The sequence below is a fragment of the Nannobrachium achirus genome (assembly GCF_963921795.1).
Source record: "Nannobrachium achirus genome assembly, chromosome: 3".
Taxonomy (NCBI): domain Eukaryota; kingdom Metazoa; phylum Chordata; class Actinopteri; order Myctophiformes; family Myctophidae; genus Nannobrachium; species Nannobrachium achirus.
Window position 1 is genome coordinate 31965674 of NC_137812.1, and position 16778 is coordinate 31982451.

The following is a 16778-nucleotide window of genomic DNA, read 5'->3' on the forward strand; positions in this document are numbered from 1 at the left end:
TGTACAGTATGGCTGCCTTGTTATAGTGGTCAGATGGGTGGGCTGTGGCGTGGCGTGGCGTGGCGTGTAGCGTAGCAGCGTAGACATTTTCAAGTGGGCCCTGATCCCAGAAAAGGTTGGGAAAAACTGCTTTGGACTGTGAGTGTGATCTGACAAACAGCTCACACCGCTCCTTTAGTGTTAAACCTTTCCAACAAGGCAACAGCTCTTAACATTTCGATGGGAACAACGACTTCACTCACTTCACCTGTTAACCATCTCTCCATTCCCTGGCGGTGGTGACAGAAGCTCAATAAATAACGTACACTTGAAAAGGGTAATTTGTACTGCTATTGGTTGTCCTGCCCTTCTGTGATGAATGTACAGAGAGATGAAGAATAAGAGACTGAGAGAGAGAGGGAGAGGAAAAGATAGAGACATTGGTGTGAATCTACAGAATATGTACATGGCATGTGGAGAGGAGAGGCACAGCAATAGTGTTAGATTCAGAGAAATTAAAGATTGAAGATTGTGTTTGTGCAGTGTCATTTCATTCCTTTAAATTACCTTTTTATGCATTGTATAAAGCAATAAGAAGTGCCTTTGTGTGTGAAATTCGCCATACAAACAATGTGGGTTGGTGTGTACAGTGCATTCAGCGAGAGGAGAGAGCGAGAAGGAGCAATAAGAAATGCAATATTCACATCATACTGCATTTGTTCGCAGAGAGGACGAATCAAATCATGTCACATCCTTTTATCTAAGTTGAAATGTCCCTGTTTTGACACCATCCTCAGGAGAACATATCTCCTGTGTCACGCGTGTGCCCACGCACGGCACGCACAATCGATCACTCAGCATACAGTATTTGGTCTTTCTTCACAGCTCCCACAATACAAACCTGTCTGCTTGGATGTCATGGTTTGGCACTTTTTGGTTGCTCTCTAGTGGCGATTGTGGACATTTTCTTTGCTTTACGAGTGTGCTTTGTTTTTCCTGCAACCTTGTTATCCACCACCCCAGACATTTGTTTCAGTGTCAATGCTTTTATTTGAAATAGTAGCTTCGGGTCTGTAGAAACCAATGAGTGACGGTCATGTCCGTATTTTACAGTCTATCTATGATTTAAACCCTGTTTTAGTCAGTTGGTGAGTCCTTGACAGAGCAACAAAGGTAGGCCTACAACTTGTATCTTTTATGGATAACATTTAGCTTCAGAAGATACTCTGTAGCTGTATGAATTTAGCTGTATTTTGAAGGGGAAAAAAGGGGTGGAGGTGGGATTTTCTTATTTTTTTAGATCTGGCGGTGAATTTTTTGATTTTATTTTTTTTGTGTTTCAATAAACTTTGTTTTGTCTCTGCACCTGAGTTTCCGCCCTTTTTTTAGACCAGTGTTTCCCAAACATACGGTTGTGACCCATTTGTCACAAACCCATTTTTAGAGGCTGTTTTCCCCCCTTAACTATACTTTTCATCCTCCCTGTCTTGTGGGACTTCCCTCAAAACATAGCCAAAGCTCATAATAGTACAAGCTCAAGGCATCGCATTGTGACGTGTTGTGAGCTTGTTGTTGTGACCATAGGTTTGTCTATGCCAGCTAAGGCATAAGGCCAGAGACGCATGGCTTAGTGTGACCTTTCTGGCCAAAGATCAACAAATGATCCTTCCAGGAATATAGCATGCTAAAGCCTAATTCAGTGGTTCTCAACCAGTGGTCCGGGGACCACCAGTCGTCCTTGAGGGATTTCCAGGTGGTCCCCAGCTAAATGATGGAGATTGGGTCTGAGAGGCAAAATGTCATCAAATGGGGGTCCGTGGCTCAAATGCCTAATAAATAATAGATCTTGATATGAAAAGGGTTGATTCATACCTTGTCGCGCCACAGTGTTTGTAGGTCTTCGTGTGTCGGAGCATAAACTATTTAGAACGGGTACACATATTTGTGTATCATTATTTTATGCTTTAACTATTGAAAAATAGCAGATATACAAGCGCACAGCGCGGCACCGAGTGCCGTGCTGCGAGCTTGTAGATCTGCTATTTTTTTTAAATCGTGAATCGTGAATTTGAATTTTGACCCGATTCTATAAGTGTCTTTTGAATCCTTCTAAGATTTTTTGAAAACCCTATGTTTCTATGTCAGCGATCTGGCCAGCCATCGTCAAAGAAAAGGTCCTTTTCACTCAACTTCTTGAGAGACTACTATGTCAGTGGTTCTCAAACCTTTTCATGTGAAGGACCCCCAAACTGATATTTATTTGGCCACGGACCCCCATCTCAAAATATCTAGTTCCAGGGACCACCCAGAAGCAAAATTTGAGTTACAACGTCCGCTTTGAAAATACATATATTCAAAGATTTGCACACATTTTCACAACTTTTTTCAAAAAAGATCTACAAGCAGATCTACAAGCTCGCAGCGCGGCATCGGTGCCGCGCTGTGAGCTTGTATATCTGCTATTTTTCAGTGGTTAAAGCATTCAATAATTCTAGGCCTAAATGGCTTAAGCCTCACTGAGCACATACTCAGTCGTAAGTCGTGCTGCATCTTAGAGTTTTGTTACTCTATTTATGTGCAAATTGGTTGGTTTGTTGAGGGTGAAATAGGACACAGTCGTGGTGCTAGGGCTTTAATTGATTTCATAGCATTTTCTATCATGAGCCTGCTCCCACAGAAGCACTATTTCCTTTGAATTTTAAAGCTCATTATTGGATGTGGGAGTAGTGTTGATTAAATATACCCTACAATGTTTACCCATAGCGCCAGATATCCACATTCCACATGCCCACAGGAATTACCCCAATGGAGGATTCCCCTACACAGTTTATGGGTATTTTTTATTGGTGTAATTTAATGGAATTTAAAGGGCACATTGATTGGAATAGTACAAACTAAATTCAAACGTGATTGTGATTTGTCATTTGTTAAATATGCAATAGTGTTGAGCCACAGTGTACTCAATAATTCACGTAAAGTTTGTTTAAAGTTTTAATGACTATTAGGCCAGTCAATCTAAGCTAAAAAAAAAGGGCCTGGCCCAAAGGAAATTGCAATAGTAATCATTCAGGTTTTTTTTATGATCCTTAGGGTCATCCAAAAAATGTTTCCCATTATATTCTTAGTGGATCAAGGTAAATTCAGGGTGTTCAGGTTTGGGTCCCTTCACTTACTATACAGAATACAGAATATAATGGGAAACTTTTAACATGTTTTTTGGATGACCCTAAGGATCATAAAAAACCTTGAATCATTACTATTGCAATTTCTTTTGGGTCAAACTTCAGATTGACTGGCCTATATGGAGGCAATGTAAACACAAAATGGGAGAGGACATGTCCATGTACGATATTATGGCAGAAGCTGTGAATAGACAATGACATGAAGACTCTGGTGTGGTTCATTGTTCAAGACATCATTCCACTGTCTTCATACCTTCTGTTAAAAACACACCTTTGTCTTTGGTTTTTAAGTGCTTTGAAAGTGAAATCCTAGCCGTCATGCTTAGCTTTGTAGCCTGACAATGAGAGAAATGGGATTTTGAAATGAGTGTGCCATGCAATAGCTATCTGATTTTGTATTGAGCCATCTAATTCTCTGCCACATGCTGAGCTAACCTCTCTAAGCCCACATGAGAGATTGCATTCTTTTCTCCAGAACCAAATTTCCTTTTTCAATTTCCACTTTCATTAGCTGCTGTGAAGCTCTCCTGCTGTGTGCACGTGTGTGTGTGTGTGTGTGTGTGTGTGTGTGTGTGTGTGTGTGTGTGTGTGTGTGTGTGTGTGTGTGTGTGTGTGTGTGTGTGTCCGTGCACGCGTGCGTGTGTGTGTGTGTGTGTGTGTGTGTGTAGGCCCAGCTATACAGGCCCAGTTGAGGATAATATCAGATGCCAATATTCATATCCCATGGTGAGTCAGGGGTGTACTGTATGTGATTCTTGTTGTTCATGTGTACAAATAAAAAGAGACAGACATGCAAAAACAAACAAGGGGGATCCAAGATCAGTTAAGATGTGAATCATGACTATTCTGAAGATGAGCTGAGGTTACATAAGACACAATGGGATCTAATTTGAGGAGAGCACTCTTGTTTATCGGCAGTGCATTTAACAGTACGTCACAATATTGCTTCAATCTGATGGGAGATTTTGTTGGAGCAATTCTCTGCTGAAGAATGATTCTATGGACATCCACTACTCTCAACAAAATGGTGATGATTGTCAATGGGCTCTTGAGTATAATAACAATTTCAATGGCATTTAAGGCTCTCTAGTCCAGAGTTACTTACAAGAGCAAAATCCAAGTAAGCATGAGGTCTAGTCAATAAACAAGTTAAATAGTCACATAAGTAGAGTGCCGAAAGAACAATGTAGTGCCTCGAAGAAGCTTGACTACCATGGGTAAACAATGAGCCTAGCATCTGACAAAATAACATGATATCTCATCACGTTCAATTTAAGGCTGAAAAAACTGCAACAAAGAAACAAAACAAGAGAACAAGTAACGCATTGTAAACTAGAGACCATGTGTGAGTCTGCAGTTCTGACTGCAATGGGGAGACTGCAGTTTGGGAGTCTCGGACGTGAGGAGTTTTGTCCAGGGTGTTTTAGGGAAAGCTCGTACAGGTCTAAGTGAGCAGGAAGAGTTGTAGGGGTGGATCATCTCTTGAAGGTATGATGGGGGAGCATGCCTAGGCTGCCTTGGAGGCCAGCATCAGTGTTGGCGTTTTGGGTGGTTGAGGCTCAGGCATGCGTGCGAGCATGCGCGCACGTTTGTGTGTGTGTGTGTGTGTGTGGGGGGGGGGGGGCAATGTGTTTCTCAATTTCTCCTTGGTAATCTGATTCAATACCTACAGTATCAGATGCAATTCAATGCCTGCTTGAATCACACAATGTAAAATGTGTGCGTGTGCGTGCATGTGCGTGTGTGTTACAGGTGTTTTCACTTGCACTTGTCTGAAGTGACAAAGATACTGCTTCTGTTGAGGAAGTGAGGGTGCTTTAATTTTTCATGACCACTTTGAACACATTACTGAATTATTTACGCGTCTTCTTTTCGCGGGGAACAAAACGTAACAAAACGCCGTTTCATTCAGCAGGATATAACTTTTGGATCGCAGCATACTGCAGGCCAGGTTAGGAATGTCCTCAAATACAAGCTGACATCTTTGTGTTCAATCCACACAGCCTGGCCTCTCACTTTGGTCTTCATCACATAATAATTATACTGAATGCACAAACCATAATTAATAGAGTAAAATCCTCAGTGTTCATTAATCCATTTGTAACTAGAGTGTACAAATGTCCATTTGGTTTCATTTGTACACTCTAACAATCAGGATTTTACAGTGTATTAATACATTGTTTGATTTGATAGTTGTCATCTCAATGGATCAAAGCAACTAGTGATGCACAGCATGCAAACTAGTTCAGGCAGATACACTCGAAAGATTTACATGCATGCTACAGTATGTGGGTGACATATTTATGACATATCTGTAACACTGATGTGACGAGCAAGCAGCTGACAAATTAGAATAGTTGGTCAGAGTGTGTGTGTGTGTGTGTGTGTGTGTGTGTGTGTGTGTGTGTGTGTGTGTGTGTGTGTGTGTGTGTGTGTGTGTGCGTGCGTGCGCGTGCGTGTGTGCCTACAGTGTATGCGTGCGTGCGTGTGTGCACATGCATCTCTGTGTATGTAGAATGTTGTATGTGTTTCTTAGACATGATTGGTGTCAATGATTGTCATGGATCTTCAAGGGATGGAGATAGGGCGTGTGTTGATGACTTTACAAGACAACACCTGTCTCTCTCAGTCAGTGGTTCTCAAACCTTTTCATGTGAAGGACCCCCAAAATGATATGTATTTGGCCACAGACCCCCATCTCAAAATATCTAGTTCCAGGGACCCCCCAGAAGCAAAATTTGAGTTACAAACGTTCGCTTTGAAAATACATATATTCAAAGATTTGCACACATTTTCATGGCTTTAAAAAAAATAGCAGATCTACAAGCTCGCAGCGCGGCACTCGGTGCTTGTAGATCTGCTATTTTTCACTGGTAAAGCATTCAATACTTCTAGGCGTAAATAGGTTAATAGACGCTAAACTGTCACCACAACATCTTCTCTGTTTGCTTTTCCTGACTGTCCTGGGGGTCGGGCTCTCGTGTCCGTGTGAGCCAACCAGTGGTGGAAAAAAGTACTCAAATTCTTTACTTAAATAAAAGTATCAATACTGCAATGTAGAAATATTCTGTTAGGGTGCCCTCACACCAAAATACCTAGAGTGGAATTCACCAATGCATTTCAATGAGAATGGAGCTTTTTTTTGCAGAAATCCTCTACTGGCAAAAAACGCTCCATTCTCATTGAAATGCATTGGCGGATTCCACTCTAGGTATTTTGGTGTGTGGGCACCCTTACAAGTAAAAGTCCAGAATTCAACATTTACTTGAGTAAAAGTACAAAAGTATTGGCATCAAAAATGTACTTAATAACTCATTTACTGCCCCAACCCGAGAATCCTGAGAAAAAGCCGTTGGTCCAGGCTGCCCCAGCCCGAGAACCCAGAGAATTTTATTTGATTTCATTTATAAAAACAATCCAACAACAGACAAAATAAAAGTGTGCTGTACTGAAGATGGTTTGGTGAGGGTCTGTTAGTGTAATGGGTCAAGGTTCAACTTAATACCATGGTTACCATGGTTACCTGAGAGTGCAGCTGAGCCTCCGCGGCTATGGAGAGGCGGAGCCTGGAAGGCGTAGACCACGTCGCTGTCGGCGATGGCCGTGAGGTCGTCCTCGTCCGAGAAGGAGCGCTGGAAACCTGTGGTGTAGAGTTCTGATAGAACCACCTGCAGGGAGAGAGACAGAGAGATTTTAGATTTTTAACCAAAACTTTATTTTAACAATCTTTCTACAATTTTTACAATCAATCCATCTTTAGTGAGATGATCATCGAACACAAAAGATCATCATAGGTCATCGAAAAATCCAAATCATCAGTACATACATTTCAAAGTTTGTCACAGAGCCTATGTAACACCCAGAATCAGGCATCGAATGGGATTGGCACCAAACCCATATTGCACTTTTTGTGCCCCGGGAACATTGGCCTCATTTGTTCATATGGTATGGGAATGTCCGGGAATTTCGGAGTTTTGGGGAAAGGTCATAAGGACTACATCGGACCTAACAGAGGTACAATTTCCAGTAGACCCATTCGTGCACCTTTTAAACGATGACTCTAAACTACATCTTAGGGAAAAGACCCGGAAAGTCTGGCTTGCGGGTCTGACAGCAGCCAAAAAGATTATCGTTCAGAGATGGAATCCTCCTCATGACATCTCAGAGACACATTGGCTGAGGAGCTTTCCGGATATTTCCTATCTGGAGCTTTCTTCGGCAAGGATTAATCAAGCACAACAAGGAACACTGGCATCGTGGACGGACCTGATATCTGAACTGAAAAACCTGCTGAATAGATAATTCTATGGAACGAATGTGTGAATTGTATGTGGACAATGGAGGGGTGGCTTGGGAGGGGGGATTGAAGTTGTTGTAATTTATGTTGTTGTTATTTTTGCGACCGTAGGTCGCACTTACTACAGAAAGCTCCACCAGGTGTCTGTCCGTCAGTGCGTCACACCTCACACGTCACACTTTTGCCCTGCTCATATCTCCGCAACCGTTGCCCCGATCTATGCCAGATTTTGCACACACACTTCTTACCTGCCAAACTACAACCTCCAAGGACCCCCGGAGCTCCAGGGACCCCCAAGTCCCTGGGGGACCCCCAAGTGTAAAAAATTAGCACATGTGCAAAAATTACCAAATGACCACCCCAACGGGGCTGCTCACGGGGAATTCCTGGGGACCACCCACTCCTGGTGCTCCAGAACTGATGCAAAAGTGGTGACGCCCCCAGTGGAGGACCCCCTCCAATGCAGCTCACATAAAATGCCGTAACTCGGGCTAGGAGCGTCCGGGAGAGCCGGGGCCGGTACCTATTTGTCCGCCAAGGCAACGCGGACACCCCACCCCTCATCTCTCACATGGCCCTCTTCTAGCGCCACCTTCAGGACGATTTTCAAAACACATTTTTGGCCACTGCTCCTACAGTTTTGGCCCTAAAATCACGCAAATTGCTACACAGTATGTCTACACTCATCCCATCAACATGAATCTGTCCCATATAGCGCCACCTTCAGGCCGATTTTTAAAAACACATTTTTGGACACTGCTCCTACAGATTTTGCCCTAAAATCACGAAAATTACTACACAGTATGTCTACACTCATGTCATCAACATGGATCAGGAAGAATTTGGAAAAACACTTTTTTGCCCTATTTGTGGAGATAAGTGACCTACGGTCGCTTATCTCCCGATTAGGGAGTCTTACTGGTTTATATAATGTGGAAAACAATAAAGAATTTAATGATAAAAAAAAAGATCATCATAGGTCCAAATCATACTAAATTGATCATATCCTTCATTGCTTTATAAAAAGTAAACAAAAAAAACATTATTCTCGCTTTCACCATCCTTTTGAACAATAAATCTACATCAATGTCCACTGAGTTATCAATCTTACTCTTACCTCTTTCTACTAACATACTGTAGATAGTCATCTTTGCAAATAAAATTCATAAGTGGAGACTTTTGTTTTGTGTTCAATCAATATCTGAAACCCAACATGAATGAGGGGCAGTAATAATGCAGTATGTGGGAAAGACAGACAGGAGTCAAAGCAAGAGAAATACAAATAAAAGGATGCACAGCAAGAGAAGAAAGGCAGGACAGAGTGAAACAGAGACAGAAGAGACAGAGGGAGTGTGAGATAGAAGAATAGAACGATGAGACAGAGAGAAACAAAGGGATGAAGGTGAAAGACAAAAGGGAACAATGGAGGAATTAAAACATTGGAGGCAATAAGGAGAGGGGTGGGGAGCGAGGTAAGAGATAGGAGGAGAATGAGAGAGGAAGATTTAAACGAACATCACTCCAGCTAACAGGCTTGGAGCAGCTGGAACTTCCAGACATAGACAAATGACTCATCCAGCAAGGAGGACAAACACACACACACACGCACGCGCGCACACACACACACACACACACACAGACAAACTAAACATTTAGGAAGTAGTGAAAATAGCAGATCTTCTAGCGCACAATGCACAGCGATCTGCTATTTTCATTACTTTGGGTCCCGGATCTAATTTCTCTTTTGGGTCTTGAGCTTAAAAGTTTGGGAACCACCGAACTACAGTGTGTGCGCGCATGCGTGTGTGTGTGTGTGTGTGTGTGTGTGTGTGTGTGTGTGTGTGTGTGTGTGTGTGTGTGTGTGTGTGTGTGTGTGTGTGTGCGCGTGCGTGCATGCGTGTGCGTGTGCGTTTACCTGTTCTGGAGAGATGTTGCCCTCCTGTGCTACCATAGCTCGCAGGCAGGACACAGAACCAAAGAGAGGCACGGCCAAACCCACCCGCAGGTACCTCTGCCCTTTAGCACTGAACACCAGGGTCACACACAGGGGCCTACGGTACAGAGAGAGAGAGGGGGGGAGGGGGGGGGATAAGGATAGAGGTGAAGCAAGCAAAAGGGATGGAGTGAGATAAATTAAATGAGGGCGTTAGGGAGAAGTTAGACAAATTCAAGGTTAGGCAAACATTTTACCTATACAAAAATGTTAGCTTATCGAAAGCAAAAACATTTTAGGGGTTTGCATCCGGACACACTTTAGTGTTCTATATACCGGTAACACAAACACACACGGTTACACCCCGCCACTCCGACATGTCTCCTTTCCGACATGTCTCCATTCCGACACTAATCCTATCTCTAACTCTTACCCTAAACTTAACCCCTATGGAAGTGTCGCCACTCCGACAATAAGAAGTCAATTTCGGAGTGGCGACATGTCGGAATGGAGAGCGACACCTGCACACACACCCTTCCACATTGGCGATAACCCCAGGAAGCTTCTGTGTGTTAGGATAGGGCATGGATCAATTTGAACACATGATGTGGATAGAAATGTTGTATTTCATGGCGCAGGAAGAAATGAAAAGGATGTCTAAAAATATGTACAAAGAGCCAAAGATGCTGCTTTGATAAAAAGATCAGATCAGATTCAGAACATAAAGAGGAGCCCATAAGAGAGATAGAAAAGAGAGAAATACTGTAGCAGAACAAGAATTCAGAAGAGGTTAAGAGAAGAGAAGAGAAGAGAAGAGAAGAGAAGAGAAGAGAAGAGAAGAGAAGAGAAGAGAAGAGAAGAGCTATTTCCTGTTTCCCGCCATGCATTATTCAGGGGAGTAATGTGTTGGTAGCGTGGAGTCTGACAGGCCAGACACCAGAGGATCTGAGCTCCAGTTGTGTTTATGTTATTAGATGTGGCGAGATGAGACAGACACGCAGTAGTGAAATGGAACCCGGGAATGAGAGCCGACAAGATGACGTTACGAGGGGAGATGCAAAAGGGAGCTGCCATCTTTACTGACAGGTTCTGTGTAGTCTGCCAAGCAACAACTGATCTGGATCATACACGGGCAACTGGCAGCCCGGGGGCCACATGCGGCCCCCACCTTCCCGCAGGTTGATAGCAGAATACTGATATATTATTGATTTCAGCTGTTACAATTCCAAACATGACCTGCTTTAATTCCTTCAGTCTATATTAGTAGCTTAATGACTAGTAGTAGTATTAAAATGTATTTTTTTTATGTTCAATGTATTTGTATTCAAGTTCATAAAGTTAACATGAGTATGTAATTACATGTGTTTGAAATTAAATCAAAATGTTACATTTCAGAATTCCAATTAAAAAATAACAAAAAAATTATTCAGGATTCCAATTGAAAAGAAGCTAAAAAATAGCCAATCTACAAGCTCAAAACGCATCGCAGCGCGATGCGTTTTGAGCTTGTAGATCTGCTATTTTTTGCTTCTTTTGTATGAGATACTAGAATGACAAAGTAGGACATAGCAATATGCTATGTGGCCCTCTGGAGTGAAACATAGTGGCCCTCGCCATCATCAAAGTTGCCCACCCCTGATCTAGATGCTGACTGCCTCAGACATTACAGCTTCTGTACTGCTAGTGGAACAACTAGCCAACTAACTACATTTCCTCAAGTACTGTACTTGGGAACAATTATTGTGAGGTATTGTACTTTACTGGAGTATTTCCAGTTTTCTGTACTTTAACATCGCATCGCATTGCAGATCTGCTATTTTTCAAAAGATCTGTAAACATTTTATAAATTGAAAAATTCTGCATAATGAGTATTTTCTACTTTTGGTACTTTAAGTACATTCTGATACGAAAACTTTTACTCAAGTACATTTTGAATTCCCAACTTTTACCTGAGTATTTCTTCATTGCAGTATTGATACTTTTACTAAATGTAAAACATTTGACTACTTTCTCCACCACTGGTTCCCATAAGAAAGCTGCTGTACTCTCCTGTGGTGACATCAACTGTCAAAGTTACATAAGAGGTTCCTTGAAAGCCATCTTCAGCCAACATCTCTCAAAGGGACTGGTTGACATATCAAAGAGCACGTAGAAATCACACCTGGCCTACATTGCATCTGATCTGTGAGTGTTAAGCCAATTTGTTCATCTGGTGTATTAACTACATTCTCTGTAAACACCTTTTGATTTAGTATGTTTTGCCACATATAATTCATATTTAATGCAAGTATTATTATTATTACCCTTATTATATTTTTTTATGGGGGGGTGGGGGGGCAGAGAGTCAGTCAAAAACAAAGAATTACAAAATAATCCTCCATTATACACCTCTCTGAGAACACAAGTATTATTATAAAGGTCTTTCTTTCATTCTGTGTGTGTGTTTGTTTGTTTGTTTCGTTCTTTCTTGACATTTTAAATTGATGATATATGCAGATATATGTAGATGCCCTCTGGTTGTATTATCACCTGCACCCAGGCTGCCAGATAATCTGCTGTTTCTCTTGGGGCTTCAGACTTGTTAGGTATTCAGCTGGGATGCCACTGCACCAAGACGCTTTGACAAGGGCAGCATGCATTTCTCTCTCTCTCTCTCTCTGTGTGTGTGGTGTGTGTGTGTGTGTGTGTGTGTGTGTGTGTGTGTGTGTGTGTGTGTGTGTGTGTGTGTGTGTGTGTGCGCGTGTGCGTGTGCGCGCGTGCGTGCGTGTGTGTAAACACTAAATTAGTGTATTCTGGTGTGTACAGTATCTTAAAGAGGTGGTGCCATAGTTTTTCTAGTTAACATCAGGTGTGGTTATAATGTGCAAATATATTGTTTCTTCCTGAAAGCTGAACGCCTCTGAGTCAAAAGGCCCAATCGAAATATACCGCTTTAATGTCATCATAACATCATCCCCTCCTCTTTCTACCATTCAGCAACAGTGTGGGTGTGGCTAACTTCAGTTGGGTCACCACCCACCTGAAAACCAGGTATACTTGGTGGCTGCGGCCACACAAAAACATAATTTTAGCACTTTCTGTCAACTATTTTGAAAAAAAGACTTCCTCCAAGTATAATCATAATACCTGATGATCATGTTTTAGGAGGGGAAAAATCACGGCACCCGTCTTTAAGTCAGGCCTTAATTGTATCTACCGCTAAGCTGGATAGACCACACACTGAAGCCTAATTTATATTTTCTTTTAGGACGTGAATTGAAGTATAATTTAGGCATTACAGTGAAGCGATATTCTACCAGCTTTAGTATAGGATAGGCAAATACAAGAAAGCTCACCCTAAAACACGCTCACCCCAGGTCAAATCCAGCGACCTCGGAATTGTCTCCATCAGGTATACCTAAACATAACCTCAGTCAAACTATGCCTAAACCTGCCCTTATTCCTAAACTTAACCTCAGTAAAACTATGCCTAAACTTAACCACAATAAAACAAATACTAGAACCGATGGGGGCGAGAGTGTTTTGGGGGCGAGCATTATGGTTACTGGATAGGCAACACCGCAGCCACAAACGGTTCATACCCCTACAAAGACCACGGCCAGACAAGGAGGCCTACCATAGTATCAAGGGCAAGACCAACATGTTTATGAACAGCTTGCACCCGCTACCATCAGACAGTTGAACAAGGCCTGGCCTTGGACTTTATTTTTTCCCCATGAATCCACAGCACCATGTGGATTTGACCTGTCAAATAAATAAGTTACCACTCTATGTGAGTCTTTCACCAGGCTGGCCATGGACTTTACTTGTCCATGCGGATTGTATCTGTGAAAGTACTGCCCTTTGTAGACTACGCGGTTGAACCTGACAAATGTGCCGATGCTCTCTCTGCACGTTAATCTCATGTGCAATACGCTGATACTCCTTTGACCTGGAACGCATTATTACAATAGGTATTATTATTTTAACCCCCCAGAAGCAAGTATTTTAGTTACAAATGTTCACTTTAAAAATGTATATTCAAAGATTTTTTTAAAATAGCAGATCTACAAGCTTGCAGTGGCGCCGTTCAGCCTGTGAGCTTGTATATTTGCTATGTTTTAATAGTTAAAGCATAAAATAATGGTTAAAGTGGTTCCAGGTCTTACTTTCTTTTTCTGAAAATAACAAAAACAATGGAGCGTAGTTTGGAGATGGAGAGAATGCTTTTTCACTTTTCTACATGAGCAGTGAAGGAAGATAACAACACGTTTTAGATGCTGCATATCAATCAGTGGAGTTTGTTTCTGTGCATTGCAGTTCTTATGCTATGTTCATTCTGGTGGGCGAGATGTCATCCATCGATCTCTCACTCTCATTCCAATCTCTGCCCTTCCTCCCCATATCATTCATTTCCTGTCTATATATACACAGTATATTATATTTTTCATATTATACAAGCAACTTGCGTGTTCAGGTCGGTATTCTGTACCCATTGGCAAGGTTATTGCGTGGGTGCAACAGGTTCACACTCCCTCTGTATTTATATTTAAGGTGTCAAGGTAGACAGGGTTGTATAGGGTTGTATTGTCTTACGGTCATACTGTATGTTCCTGGCATACAACCGCTGTATGATGGTTAGAGGTGAGCAGAGGTGTTATCAGTGTAAGTACCATCTGTCAATCAATAAGCAGTTCTTATTTTTAGTCAAGTAACATTTACACAATCCGTAACGTGTCTGAAACTGAAACTGAAACTGGACTGCAATGCAATGCACTGAAACATCTGTATTTTTTCAACATTTCAAGAGACAGATATGTAGTGATTTGCTATGTGTTAATATTACATATAATACCGTCATATTTATGCAATTCCAATGACTATCATAAACAAAATAAGTGTTATAAATCTTAGTGGAATGCGTGTGTGTGCGTGCGTGCGTGCGTGCGTGCGTGCGTGCGTGCGTGCGTGCGTGCGACGTGCGTGTACAAGCTTCTGACACACGCGTGTACAAGCTTATTCAAAAAGGTATCATCTTGCAAGGTTTCCACTCACACTGAACAAAATTCCAAATCCATTTGGCTCACATACTGTACATCTTCAGGTGTAAGAAATACATTGTATTGAAGCCAAGTCAGCAGCAGGGAAATGCTTAACCTGGCTGTCTGGGTTTGTTACCTGGTTTGTCGCAGCGGGATGGGCAGAGAGATACACAAGAATGGGTCAAAGGTGTTGCTCTGCTTAAGGCAATGAGGGCACGTCAGGGAGGACCTAGATGGATACAAAGGCAGACAAGGAGAGACAGAGAGAGAGCACAAAGAGAAGAGAAGGGGTGAGATAGAGGAAGGGAGAGACAGAGGGTGGAGATTCATTTTACTTAAGCAATAATCCATTCAATCCATAGTGATCTCATCCATGCACTCAAACTTTGACATTTGATATCATTAAGAGAAAGTACCATGAAAACCCATTAGAGTGAGAAATTCACATCATCTCCATTGCGTGCTTTTCCAACTCTGCTGCAGTAATCCATTTCTGGATCAAAGTAAAGTCCCACTCACACACATTGTGCAATATCTCCAAATCCTTCAAAAGATCCCCAACCATAAATAATGATGGCACATGTGCTTGTGCGCGCACGCACGCACGCACGCACGCACGCACGCACGCACGCACGCACGCACGCACGCACGCACGCACGCACGCACGCACGCAACACACACACACACACACACACACACACACACACACACACACACACACACACACACACACACACACACACACACACACTTACAGTACCTCCACTGGTCAAGGTAGTTGTCATCTGAAATTTTGCAAGTCACACAAACTCATGGCAATGACAGTGAAATGTTAATGAATTTTTTTTAGACAAATTTCTGTTAAGATTTAAGCTTTTAAAAATGTGTGTAGATATCTTTGGCTAAGAAATATATACTAATACCAATAAATAATATAATAAAGGATTTTATTTACAGTATAATGCACTTTAAACACGTGAAAAACTCAAATGCTACAAATTAATAAGCATTCATATAAGAAAAAATCACACCTGTGTGAAGTGGAGCTGTGTGTGTGTGTGTGTGTGTGTGTGTGTGTGTGTGTGTGTGTGTGTGTGTGTGTGTGTGTGTGTGTGTGTGTGTGTGTGGATCATGTGTACCGATTTTTGTGACATTTGAAGAAAATATGTAGGAAAAGGAGCAAAAAGTGTGTTTTGGAGAAAATTCAAGATGGCGGAAAATCTATCATGGCGCAAATGGGCGTGGCCTATATGGGGAGATGCGTCATGACCCAAGGAATCCAGGGAAAAAATATTTTTAATTTTCCGACCTACGGTTCAAGAGTTACAGGCCAAAACGTAAAGTGGGGTGTTATGGCGCCACCATGCGGCCAAATGACACAATTATTTTTTATTTAATCCTTGAAATCATTATGAACCTCCTCTCCAAGTCTTGAAACTCTAGCCCCTATGGTTTGCGAGAGACAAATAATTGAATGTGAGTTTTTGCGATTCCCATTATAAGTCAATGGGGAAAATTAATTCACTAATAAATTAATATCAATTAAACTATTGAACCTTTCTCTTAGCAAGTTACTAGCCCACGATTCCCGAGTAAGCCGGTCGATTTGACATATGGCGCGAGTGTGTGGTGGCAAAACTGTGGGACTAGTAGCGTGCCGAAGTTTAGGAAGTTCAGGCTACATACAGACACACACACACACAGACAGACAGACCCACACGGCCACGTATAGGGAGCCTGTGCTTCACACAGCTCCAAAAAAGAGGGAGAAAAAAAGAAAGTAAGAAACATCACATCACTATAAAAGAAACTGAAACATTTAAAACATGAGGGCATAAAGCCTAGAGGTTTATAGCTATAAAAAAATCACACTCGTGTGAACTGAGCGGTGGAGGCTGTGTGTGTGTGTGTGTGTGTGTGTGTGTGTGTGTGTGTGTGCGTGCGTGCGTGTGTGTGTGTGTGTGTGTGAATGTGAGTCTGAACAACAGCGCCCCTCCCTTAACATGTGTGGTCAGAAAAGGTTACTGCAGGCTACAGACACGCATACCCACACACACGGCCACGTATAGGAGCGTTGTGACCACCGCTCAAAAACTGAGTTAACTCCTAACCTATGGATTTGAGAGGGCGTACTTTTGTGCAATGGAAAATGATATTTTTATGTGGTGTGGTGTGGTGTGGTGTGGTGTGGTGTGGTGTGGTGTGGTGTGGTGCTAAAACGACAGCTTAAATCTGCCATACAGTACACAGGGACATATGGGGACCTACACACTACACACAACAATTAACAACAACAATAATACCCAAATAAAGGCTGGGGTATGTGATAAAGTATTGTTACAACAACTTTCAGTAGACTGGTCACC

At 42.1% G+C, this 16778-nt stretch overlaps 1 protein-coding gene across 2 annotated transcripts in view; it reads right to left on the reverse strand.

Moving 5' to 3' along the window:
* usp43a (ubiquitin specific peptidase 43a) overlaps window positions 1-16778 on the reverse strand; it is a 123306-nt gene that overhangs the window by 39823 nt on the left and 66705 nt on the right. For both annotated transcript variants that reach the window (XM_080721466.1, XM_080721465.1), the window contains exons 4-6: window positions 14549-14641; window positions 9374-9509; window positions 6685-6829 (exon numbers count right to left, since the gene is read on the reverse strand). In XM_080721466.1, coding sequence (XP_080577592.1) covers window positions 6685-6829; window positions 9374-9509; window positions 14549-14641 — 374 coding nt within the window. The remainder of the gene's footprint in view (window positions 1-6684; window positions 6830-9373; window positions 9510-14548; window positions 14642-16778) is intronic.